We start from the raw sequence: 13,274 nt of genomic DNA, 5'->3' as shown, positions 1-13,274 counted from the left end.
GAGAGTGAGCAACAAGAAGCTGAGAGAGCTGAGTGTAGTGGTGTAGTTAGACAAGATCAGGGTATAAAAGTAAGGCCAGTGTTAACCTATGAGTACCTCGCTCAGAATTTGGGTAGGAGCGCAGGGAGAGATAGAAGATACATTTGTAGAAGAAGTAGAGATGGTGGTACTGAGATTGCATTGGTGTAGGGTATAAATGCTGAGTGATGGCAGATGAGTGTGTGTTAGGGCTGAATTAAGGTGTTGGAAGTAGAGGTGGTATATGTTGAAATGTGGTGTTGGAAAGGTATGGAGATGTAGTTATGATATGTTATAGGGTTGAAATGTGGTGTTGGAGAAGTGGTGGTATAAGATGGTGGATGACAGTTTGTTGATATTTGGAGCTGGAGGAGTGATGGTAAATGTGGTGTTGGATAAGTGTTGTAATTTGGCTATTTGTAAATTTTGGTTTGGGGGAAGATGGAGTTTTTGGTAGGAAATTATGATGGATATTAGGATGAGTATGAGTGTATGGCAAATTGAGCAAATTATGATATGTTGTAGTGTTGAAATGTGGTGTTGGAGAAGTGGTGGTATAAGATGGTGGATGGCAGAAGGTGAGTGTATTTGTAGAAGAAGTAGAGATGGTGGTACTGAGATTGTATTGGTGTCTGGTATAAATGCTGAGTGATGGCAGATGAGTGTGTGTTAGGGCTGGTTTGTGGTGTTGGAAGTAGAAGTGGTATATGTTGAAATGTGGTGTTGGAAAGGTATGGAGATGTAGTTATGATATGTTATAGGGTTGAAATGTGGTGTTGGAGAAGTGGTGGTATAAGATGGTGGAAGGCAGAAGGTAAGTGCATTTGTGGAAGGAGTAGAGCTGATATGCTGAAGTGTGGTGTTGGAAGTATTGGAGGCTTAGTATGATATGTTATAGGGTTGAAATGTGGTGTTGATGGCTATTTAATTTTTGGAGCTGGAAACAGGTGAGTTTATTATCATTTTGTATTGTATTGGTGACTGGTATAAATGCTGAGTGATGGCAGACGAGTGCGTGTTAGGGCTGAAATGTGGTGTTGGAAGTAGAGGTGGTATATGTTGAAATGTAGTGTTGGAAAGGTATGGAGATGTAGTAATGTAACTCGGCTATTTGTAAATTTTGGTTTGGTAGAAGATGGAGTCTTCAGTAGGTAATTATGACGGGTATGATGAGTATGAGTGTATGGTAAATGCAAGTTATGATATGTTATAGGGTGGAAATGTGGTGTGAGAGAAGTGGTGGTATAAGATGGTGGATGGTAGAAGGTGAGTGTATTTGTGGAAGTAGTAGAGCTGGTATGAAGTATTAAATTATGATATGTTATAGGGTTGAAATGTGGTGTTGGAGAAGTGGTGGTACAAGATGGTGGATGGCAGAAGGTGAAGAAGAAGTAGAGGTGGTATATGAGGTAGGGTTGGTGTGGTATTGCTAAAATGGGTGTTGGAGTATTGCTGGCCAAAATTTTTGGAGGCGTGATTGGTATTTGTTATTCATTGTCGAAATTTCTGGAGATGAGAGGTAATTTTATTATGGGTGTTATGACGGAATGAAATGAAATGAAGCAATGTTAACGCAGATTGGTAAAAGTTGGAATGCAACCTGGTAATGCTGCGGTTGCAGCTTAGGCTGGAGTAGGTCAAGGAACAATAGAGGTGACGAAAATGCTGAAGTAAGAAGGCTGCGTACGTGAGAGTGATAACAAGCATGGAGTTGTAACACCAGCAGTAGAATGTAAACATTGACCAGGCTGTTGTGAATTGATGTAGATGGAGTTGGTTCTGGTATAAAACCGGGACGGTATTGTTTATTTCATTTGATGTTATTTAGTATATAGGGGAGAGGGGTGGCTCAGGTTGGACTATTCTTATTAATTTTATTTGTTATTTATTATTATTATTGTGAACATGTATTCGGGGCTGAACGCCTGTTTTGTTCACTAATAAATACAAATACAAATACTACCTTTCACTCTACCAGTCTCTCATTCATCATTCATTCATTCATTCATTCATTCATAGAAATACAGGACATCCTTTAAATAAGGTTTAACTTTATGAACATTTGGAGAGAGAAATTCTTGGCATTCCCTGACTGCAACTTCTCTCCCTGACTAACACAAATCAGAAGAGGTCAAGTGCCAATAAAAGCCCTTGTAAAAGGCAGACGTAAGGGCAATGGACAGAAGAAGTGCAACTCTTCCTCCTGCCTGAAATGAATGGTATACAAGCGAGAGGCAGTTGAAATAATCCATATCTATAGAGGTAGAGAGGGATTTCTAGAAGAAGATCAAGTCAGTTTGTTTGTTTGTCTCAATGGCAGGGAGCCTTATTGGATGGGAGGTAGAATGACAGTCAATTAACTTCTCCGCATGGTGTTTTACTCTGTCAGCTTACTGTTGTGTGTTACTAAGCAGGCAGACCATAATTCAGAATGGGCCAAACCATGAAAGGACTGAGATTTCTTCAATTTCTATACAGCAACTCCTGGATTTTCATTGTCTTGAATCTTGCCTCTTTATCATGTATACACCACTTTAAATTATCGCCGACTATTATGCCCACAAGTTTAAAGCTAGTGCACTGCGGAATGATGCTTCTTATGAGGCGGAGAAAGTAAGAATGTGTCTATATGCTGACGATATGATAATAGGATCAGAAGACATCGCAGAAGTACAGAGAGCATGAAATGCTCTGGAGGTTTGGACGGAAACTAACAAATTAGAGGTCAATGCAAAAAAGAGTGAATACAAGATCTTCAGAAAAGGAAGGCAGGCTCCCCAAGGGACATATTGACTTTACAAGCAAGACACACTACGAATCTTACAACTTCAAACTGGACTGAACTCTACAGATTACAAATAAGACAAGAGCAACAGCAGCAATAAAAGTGATACGAGACATAAAACTTCTCAATAGATTATCTCTGAAGACTGCCATGGCTTTATTTGACATCAAAATAATTTATATCTTGACTTACGGAATAGAGATTATTTGGGATAAGTTAACAACAAACGATCTTAGGATGCTAGAAAAGGTCGAGACACGCTTCCTAAGACAACCCTTGGCATTTCTAGATATACAAGATCAAGATCAGTATATGAACTCACTGGAGAAACTTTTCTAATTGAAATGCTGGGACAAACTACATTTACCCTCTATGGATAGTTGGAAAGGACTACTGCAGGAAAGGGAAGCAAAGAAAACCAAGGTCTGGACAGAATTCTACTCTACAGAGGCCATGGTAGACAAGTCATGGGTGGACACAAATCAGGAGCTGCAACACTTAGTGACCTCAATGGCAGTGCACAGATACCACCACAAGGCTTGCAAATTAAAATCCTTCCACGGCCCAGGAAACAAGAGCAAGTGTGAACTCTGATAATCTCTGCAAATGCTAGCACGTTGTGAAATGCAAAAAAACTACCAGTGTATTTTACAGAGTTTGGTAAAAACACCAAGTGAACCTCTTGATATCGCACAGTGATTCGCTCTAATCAATGCACAATTTGTGTACTCTATTACTAATTAATTATGACTGTTTGAAAGGTGAAGCAATGAAATAAATATGAAAAAAGAGGTTCAACCTCTAGAATAAGGGTACTGGTATTAGAAAGGGAAGACCCTCACAAAATACCACAAACTTAAGCTGAATGAGGAAGACTGGATAGGAAATATGGAAGAGAGAAGCCTAGAAGGTGGAAGCAATGCCAGATTCATCTGGGGTCCCATGATTGTTACTTCAGATCTCAAGTTTCAACCCTGGTGGTGGTGGTGGTGGTGGTGATAATTATTGTTTTAAGAAGTACAACAGGGCAACCATCCTCTATTAACACTAATCGGAAGGAAAATTGAAGAGGTCTGACTGTTCTAAGAAAAAAAAAGGGAAGGGCCACAAAGAGTAAAAATTGACGAGTCCCTAGGCCTCGTAAACCTAATACTGTCGGGATAAGAAGAGAACAATTGACAAAGAGAGGTCAGAAAGGAAAGGTGAAGAGCCTGACACACGTGGATCAGTAATACAGGAAAAAAGGAAAAAAATTGATAGGGATGTTACCAATCTAATAAACAATGGCTGGGCCTGGGCTACGTGGCAAGCAGCCACACGAGCTCTATGTGATAAGAAGGTTCCACTCCACCTGAAGGGAAAAATGTATGAAATGGTTTTTCCGTCCTGCAATTCCACAAAGAAAGCCGAGATGAGGATGTTAACATGGGCCACAAAATTTGGAATCACACCATCCAAAAATCTGCGAGTAACACCAACCTCAGAGAAATTGACAACACCGTTTAAGATGGTTCGGTCACCTTCAACGATGACCGGAGGAATAAGTGGCTCAGAGTGGACACGCTTAGTAGACAGCCAGCCAGGCCAAGGACAAGATAAAGAATCCATGTTAGGAAGCAGTGGCGCTGCTCTTTAAGGGCACATGGTCACGTGACCCCCATCCCCACCCTCTGAAAAGATTGAGCCTCCTTGCTTTTCAGGTAGAAATTAAAATTAGAAGATAATCAAAATTAAGGTATTCACATCATCATGGCATAAAAACAGCCAATTACACATACCATATGCTTCTATTCTGTTAGTCCCAGTGCTAAATGCAGCTATAATTCACCTATAATAATGGAAATATTTTGAGATCACTAACATCTTCAAGAGACTTAATTTCAATATAGCCTTTCATACCAGTAATAATAACCAACATCTAATATTTAATCACCAAAGTGTTGTGAGTAGTAAGAGATTTTTAAATTCAGGGATATATAAACTCAAGTGTGTAGACTGTGCCATTTCTTATGTTGGGCAAACAAGACTAAATTTCCTAGTGAGATACCAAGAACACGTAAATGCCGAAAAATACAAGAAATATTCGGCCATGAGCTTACACATGACCGAATATAATCATAGTTTTACTACAATAGAAAGAGACTTAACCATTTTGTGAACCTTAAATAAGGGTAAATTGATGAATATTTCAGAAAACATTTATATCGAGATTGATAAAAACCAAAACCCTAGTCAAAATGTAAATGAAATAACCGATAATATAAATATACTGTTGGAAGAGGCTTCCAACCTAGATTTATGTAGGAAGGCCATCAAAAAGAATCCAGCAAAATATCCCATACATCTCCCTCCCGTCGGCTTCACTCCCCACGACATTTCCCCTCCATTTACCCTCTTTCGCCTCATGCTCCTACCACAGCCATACACACACTCAGTCAGCTGACGGCATAAGAGAAGAAGTAAACATAGTGGGACCAGCCGGGAGGAGAGCATTTTCATTGTTCCTTAGACACTTCACCACAGTATATTTACAAGGTTTTTTTCTTTATTTTCCTTTTAATACAAATTTTCATTTCTTTCGTTACAGACTCCCTTCAACATGTTAAAATTTTAAAAACAAAAAATCAACCTCAACTTTAGTTTTCCTCCCAATCATTGTATTTTAAAATTTTACATTTCAAGTCTATCCTCAAGATATTAAAGATACTTCTCCACCTTTTGAAGAAAGAATATCGCTTACGTCAGATTTGCTATCCCAAACTCGAACACTGACTTGTTGAGATTTTAACCCAACATGAGGGAACATCATATCTTATCATCATCATCATCATCATCATCATCATCATCATCATCATCATCATCATCATCATCCTAAGTGGGTTTTTTTAATTTATGCCAATGTTTGTATCTTCTTAACTGAAGATGTTCCCACATTAGGAATGAAACATGCACTTTTTAAAATAATGTAATTAGATTTTAATCTGGATTATGTTACATAATTACATAGACTAGCAGTAAAAAACGAACAAGTATTGGAAGGTGGGATTCTCCATTCAACCTAACCTAAGTTCAGTTGATGCCAATACGGGACAAAAAATGAGATTTAACCCTTTGTGACTGAAGAAAGCAATGCAGAAGGAAACCTTTCCACTACTTTACTTTGCCGCTGGCCATGTGTATGAGGGAGAACACTCATTACAGGAGCCTCGGTCACAAGCTTGATGTGTCTGGAGCTGTGGGGGACGGTGGACTAGAGGTTTCTAATAGTACTATCTTCTCACCCTGGAGTGCTGTTCGAAGGCTGAAAACTTGCTGTTTTAGTAAGTGTATTAGTAATTTTGAAAGCAAGTGTGAATGCAGTTTGTAATATTTATAAATCCAACAATTTACCTGTTATATTTCGTAGTTTCCTCGTAAAGATGAAAACAGTCTTCTTTAATTCAGTGTTCATTATTTATTGTACAACATACTCTATTCTGTGCACAGCAGTTCACTTTTTTGTGTATTCATGACACTGCTGTAAAGTTGAACGATCCAGTGGATGATGATGATAATAATAATAATAATAATAATAATAATAATAATAATAATAATAATAATGTTAGGCTGAGTAATTCAAACGGTAGAATGCTGGCCTTCTGAGCTCAAGTTGGCAGGTTTGAACACAGTTCAGTCCGGTAATATTTGAAGGTGCTCAAATAAGTCAGCGTTGTGTCTGTAAATTTACTGGCATGTAAAAGAACTCATGCAGGACAGATTCCAGCACTTCAAACATCTCCAAAAACCGTAAATGTTTAGTGGCACCTCGTGAAGTGCGGCTGATTGACTGATTGATTGATTGATTGATTCATTCATTCATTCATTCTCTCATCATTTCACATCTCACAAGCCGCCACTGTTAGGAGGGTCTTTGACAACACCAAAGCCGATTTGAAAACAGTCCAAGATAGAAGATACTGGAGGAGAGCGATCTGAAAAGCTGACCCCACGTAAGTGGGAAAATGCAAAGAAACAGACGAAGGAAAAATAGCAGATTAATGTATCTCTGTTGGGCAATCTACGACAGATTTAATGAATTTTGTCGAGTTAGATCTAAATGTATCGCTGAAGATTGAGTGCCGAATGGATATTTTTTCACCCCTAAAAAGTTCTAAATTCCTCCATCTAGTTTTAACCCACCATCTTGGAATCTGGTGGCACGACATCTTGATCCACAGAGGGAGCTACCAACCCTATGGGAGGAAGAAAGAAGAGGAAGAAGAAGAAACATATGTGTACCTTGATAAGGTCAATGTAATATTATAACAGTCTAAAAACTTTACCTTGACAAACGGAAGGATGAGTTTCTCCTTTATGAAGGCCCAGATGATACGGGTCATCTCGTCACCGTCCATGTCCACCACGGGGTTTTTGGCCTGAATACGTGCTTCGGAGGCATCTGGGGAGGAAGAAGAATGAGATTATTATTAACCAACACTGTGTAAAAAATGTGCACACAAGAGAGAGTTGTTGAGATTGCTACAATCAAAATCAATCAATTAAATACACCCAAACAATGTTTCACCCAGCAAATTTTGACCTTTTGTGGGTCATAAACCTGCTTTTGAAGTCGGTGGTTGTTAATTTAAGGGACCAAACAATGGCATTATGAACCCTTAGTAACATTAAGTAAAGAAGTTCAAAAGGTCTCTAAAAATGATGGCTGGGATAAAAAGAAAAGGTCATGAAAGGTGCAAAAATCAAAGATTCCCAAGGTCTTATAAACTTGGTACTGCCAGGATCAGAGAAGAGCAGATACTGATTAAGGGAGATGGGATAAGAGGTAGTGGTGATTAAGTTTTTCAGGAGAAGCACAATGCGTTCCATTCCTTTGAAGAATGAAGATATCTACAAAAATAAATCGGCTAGAGGGCAACGAAGGGTGTGAAAACGAAAGCTTCTCAACCCTAATACTGCTCGAGTCTGGAAAAGAAAGAGTTGACCAAGGCAGGTCTCATAGGAAAAATAATGGCAAGGATCCTGACATAAGTAAATAGAAACAACCACAGACTCTACTGGGCTATTTTACACCGCCTAGTTGAGAGCCCACACGGGGAAGATATACTGTAATAGGAGGAATCTGCAGCCCAAAGATGCTATTCTCAATTGAAACTCTGCAATCGCTACTCACATCATCATCACTACCACTTTGTTGCTGTCCAGCATTGAACCTGCAAGTGATCTGCTGTACTATGTCCTATCTAGCCCACTTTTTTTTTTTTTCCCTTTCCAAGTTGCTTTACATTGTACCAACACAGGGAGGTCTTACGGTGACGATGGGATAGGAAAGGGCTAGGACTGTAAAGGAAGTGGCCATGGCCTTAAGGTACAGATCCAGCATTTGCCTGGTGTAAAAATGGGAAACCACGGAAAACGATCTTCAGGGTTGCCGACGGTGAGGTTCGAACCCTCTGTCTCCCAAATGCGACCTCATAGCTGCGGGACTCTAATCGCATGGCGAACTTTGCTCGGTCTATCTGCTTACCTCCCAAGTTGGTCGACAGCAATCAAATGCACCGAGATCTCTTGTCTTATCCATCCTTTGCACAGCCGTTACTCGCATGGCCAGTACGAGGTATGACATCAGTACAGCTTCATGCTGCCTGCCTGGTAGCCATGATCATTAAGGCATCGAGTCTGTATTGGTCTGGAACCGTGGTTAGGCGGTTTGAGCCCCATTGGTCGGAAAAAATGTCACCATCAGAATGTTGTCCCGCAGGGTAGCAGAGGTGGTGCTATACAATTTCTAACACTAGACTGCGTGCCAAAAGCCTGGATTCAATACCAAACCTCTCCGCATATACAGAGGGGGCATATGACGCTGTTGATGGCGATTCGTCCGTCGGATTGAGATGTAAAGCTTTGAACAGACCCCTTGTTGTTACTTAACAGGAGTAGGCTACGTGCCAACACGGGATTTCACCCTATCCTTACCTCATTATCATCCCACCTGCACCAGGCGAGCCTAACACGTCCTCGGACACTCCCGGTACTAAAAATCATACGGTAAGTAAGTACCGAGCGAGTTGGCCGTGCGGTTACGGTAACGCAACTGTGAGCTTGCATTCGGGAGATAGCGAGTTCGAACCCTACTGTCGACAACCCTGAAGATGGTTTTCCGTGGTTTACCATTTTCACACCAGTCATTTCCTTTACCATCACTGCCCTAAGACCTACCTGTGCCGGTGTGACGAAAAGTAATTGTTAAGTAAGTAAGTACGTAAGTAAGGTACATGCCGGGCCAACCACAGAGCCATTTCACCAAAAACTATAGCCTTCTCTAATTAAATTGCTCATCAGTGTATGGGTTTCCAGCGATGGTGGGTATGGGAAGTTTTATATATGCAGAATGTAGGAAAAGTTATATCGAAAACTTGAGGGGTGAATAAGAAATGTGGCGTCCCCAAACATCGTAAAAGTAGTTTAACGTTAAACCAATATCATTATTAATTATAGGATATATATTTGCTACAATATGGTACAGACGTCAACGTTATCTTATTGTCCAGAAAAGTCAACATTTTCCGTTTTGCTTTACATCGCATGCGAGGAGAGTGTTCGTAAAACAAACGACCATGCCACTGCTGTGACATAGCGAGAGTTCGTGTAGGGCCTACCTGTTCTACTACTCTGAACTTCGGCTATTATGTATCGAGTCGCAACAGGGTGGTCGCTTGCCCTTGGAAATGGAGTAACTCACAGCATATTGTACTACCTTACATAAAAGTATTGTGTTGTGTATCTACAATATGTCCGATTTTCTTTTCACGTAACGGCATGCCTTTTAAATAATATAATTCTCTGCTATCCGGTATGATCGCGGTGCAACATTCCTTTTCATCTTATGTATCGACAACTAATAGCTTTCGGCCTCGGAAGACCACGAGGCCATTATTCACACAGTGAAAGAACACAGATCTTCGTGGATGAAACAGATTCTTGATAAATAATTAGAAATTACGGCACATGATTGTGGAGTTAGGTTTGATAAGAGGATTACAGCCGATGTTAGCAGTGGTGTATTTAACTGTTGACAATACAGTACCTTTTACATGACACTGGAATGTGGTTCAGATCGGCTTAGGGGTCTCCTGTGCAGTGAAGGGGTGTCCAAGACTTTGAAACTGTGGAAGTGTCTTTGATAGCCTCCGTGACAAAGATTCATTCTAATTAAAAATGTTAGGTACATTCGTGTCAACTTCAAATTCAGGAACCAGACTTGCTTGGCAATGGCGGGTTGAATTCTAGCGTAGTGCTCTCCTCTCGTGTTCCAAGGGCCGTTCCTTGATTGTGGGCAGAAAATCTAGATGCAGTACAGTAGCTGAATGTAGAGACTTTACTTGCTGTAGTTTTCTTTTCGCTAGTAGGTCTACAATCTCGCTTATTGTTATACTGGTCTTTAATTCACAGGTGATGGGCTTATTGAGCAGCTGTCTGGGCGTTACGGATTAAATCAACATAACTGATGTGTTACGTCCCAACGAGTATGTTGTAGCTTCTAAAGGGGGGTGGTTAGGCCTACTATTTACGAGTAAGTGCAACTGGACAACTATCCTATCACTAATCAGAAAGGGAAAAAAGGAGCACTTCCGGCTTTTCGAAAATTACTACTGGCAAAAGAAGGGAAGGCCGCGAGAGACTCTCTAGGTCTCACGAGGTAGGAAGGGAAACAGAGTTAAACAGCGAAATCAAATAGGAAGTACGAAACGTAGAAGACTTGCACAAGTAAGTGAAAACAATATCAGACTCGGCTAGAGGCCTCATGATCGCCATCGCACTCTAAGTTGAAAGCCTCTTTTAGACGCCTTTTGCGACAGGCAGGGGGTAACGCGGATGTTTTCAGATCATAATGAAAATCCACAGCCTGTTTCCAGTCATTCGACCGGGTCAGTAATGGAATAATTGGAACCCCCATCTAGCGGCGAGGATAGGAACCGTGCCGGCAATGATTAATGACAGACGAAATTAAATGATATTGGAGAGTGTTGCTGGAATGAAAAATGACAGGGAAAACCGGAGTACCCGGAGAAAACCCTGTCCTGCCTCCGCTTTATCTAGCACAAGTCTCACAGAGTGACCGGGACTTGAACCACGCACCTGACGGAGAGAGCCGCCTGAACCACGGAGGCTCTAAGACCTTTGAAATATTTTTTTGTTTAAATTCTAGGGAATCTGCCACCTGGGCGACAGCCCTAAAAGCAGATCAGTAATGATTGAATTCTACCGCTCCCATCCACAGGGGTAAGGTAGGCTACAGCCCGGCATTTGACTAATGTGAAAGTCATCGTCGGGATTGCCAACGGTGGAGCTTGCAAATAAAATCTCCTGAGTGCAAGCTGACGGTTACACAGCGAGCACCTATTGTTTTAATAGGGGGAAACTCAAAGAAGAGTATAATTTTCGTACTATTTATTAAGCACAATTCTGAGCAGAAATATTCTGGAATATCTGGAGAAGAAAGGCGAGTCCCAGGTACACTCGAAATCTTTAGTATCTCGTGGCCAGAAATATTCATTTCAGGTAAGAAATCAGTACAGCCCACAGAACCACCCAGTGCCTGCTTACACACACTCTCTCTCTCATTGGTCACATCCATTAGACGCGTTAACACATGCACACATCTGAAGAGTGAGGGGAGGTGGAGAAAACGGAGTACGAGGATATCTCGCATGAACGAAACACACGGAGGGGAAGGTACTTGCTTCCCTGCCTGCCCGCACGTCCCACTGGCTCGACAATGAAGAGAGGAACCACACGGCTCCTTCAAGGTAACAGGCGTAATGTGTATGTCAACTCATTGAGGCTCAAATTCTCGTTTCTTTGTAATTCTTGTGTGCGAAGTCTGGCTGAAATATTAGCGGTCTTGACTATGACTTCATTATCAAATGGCATCGCGCTCAACCACTGTAAGAAATAATGACCCTTATTTTAGTCAATATAGGCCCTGTTAAATACTACTACTACTACTACTACTACTACTACTACTACTACTACTACTACTACTACTACACATCCTCAGGGTTGGCCAAAATCTTCGCCCAAAACGTCACCCGTTTCCTTTGCCACCCGGAATTCTTGTGATCGCGACTGTACATATAAAATGTCCCCCTAGTCCTATCTTAAAGTGAGATGGTATTTACAATATTTACATGCTTTACAAATTAAATACTGTGCAAGATACGCATATATAATTTCTCGCTGCTCCTTTATTTTCTCTCTATAGATAGTTGGCTAATCACCTGCTCGTTCGTTCATTCATTCAAATACTTCCATTTACTACACCAGTGTCACACTCAGCGTAGCGAGGATCGGCTGATTGGGGGGGGGGGGTTTGTAGTTAAAAATGATGGTAGAACACAATGAAGGTGCATGAATGACATGTCATTGCAAGGACACTGATATAAGTGAATTACAGATCTGTTGGTTCTCCAATTATGTCTCTGAATGTTTATTTAGTTTATTGTTTGTCAGTTTCTGCTTATTTTCTTTTTGTAAAAGTTCCATGGGGGTACCCCCCCCCCCCCCGTTCGCCCGGCTATGCCCCTGGTCACACTTCATTTCATTGTATGAGTCTGTCGTATAGGTAAAAATAAACAGAACTACATACTCCTTGATACTCCCCTCATAGCCATCAACACGTCAGATGCCACCTTCTCAGTTCCAAGAATATCAGAGAGTTTATTTTGAAGTAAAGATCGGATCGAGAAATAGCTTCTATATCAACACTAGTGGGTGTTCATAAGTAAGAATAGGAGAGGGGGGAAATATGACGTTCCGAAGTACGCGGGCGACTAAACTCACTTCCTTTATTACTTGCAAATGTTCAATCTAATTCGCCTGCAAAATAGCTATTTTTAATTCAGCATCTTGATCAGAAATATAATCGTCAATAACCATAAAGAGACAACAATAAAAACCCACGTAGGAAACTTAACCACTTCAGAGCAACCGCTGTAAGCAGGCTTTCGGCAAGCATTTCAACAGGGTATAGAGACAAAATATATTTTCAGATGGAATCAGCGGATAATTGATAAATAGGCATAAGATTACAGAAGTTCACTACTCACATCAAAAGAAAATGCCTTCGGTATAATAAAGCATTCTATATAGGAAATGGATGTGAAATAATATTACTATTATTAAAACAGGAAATATATATTCGTAAAAAAAACTCAAAATGAGGTTTTTCCCACCTTATATACGTAAACAGCTGAGTCTGACAGTGTCCCCTCTTACTTGCACCAAACTTCTCTCAATATTACCATGGAACTCCCAAGGTCAACATTTGTTTTCCTCTGACCATTAGGTTTGCGAGAACTAATGGTTTTTTTCTCTTATTTTTTTTTCAGTTTACTCTCACTGTCTCAAAAATCTGATCTCTTCTATTACTCTGATGGGCGTCTGAACAACAACCCCTTAAGACAACTCCTCC

At 40.6% G+C, this 13,274-nt stretch overlaps 1 protein-coding gene across 1 annotated transcript in view; it reads right to left on the bottom strand.

Annotated features, from left to right (window-relative positions):
* Nucleotides 1-13,274, bottom strand: part of LOC136885455 (isocitrate dehydrogenase [NADP], mitochondrial) — a 153,597-nt gene that overhangs the window by 36,477 nt on the left and 103,846 nt on the right. Inside the window, exon 2 of the mRNA XM_067158016.2 lies at nt 7,126-7,241. Coding sequence (XP_067014117.2) covers nt 7,126-7,241 — 116 coding nt within the window. The remainder of the gene's footprint in view (nt 1-7,125; nt 7,242-13,274) is intronic.

This window comes from Anabrus simplex, chromosome 14 (assembly GCF_040414725.1).
Source record: "Anabrus simplex isolate iqAnaSimp1 chromosome 14, ASM4041472v1, whole genome shotgun sequence".
NCBI classification, from domain to species: domain Eukaryota; kingdom Metazoa; phylum Arthropoda; class Insecta; order Orthoptera; family Tettigoniidae; genus Anabrus; species Anabrus simplex.
Note: the sequence above shows the minus strand (reverse complement) of the source record. Positions and strands in the feature narration are given on the sequence as shown.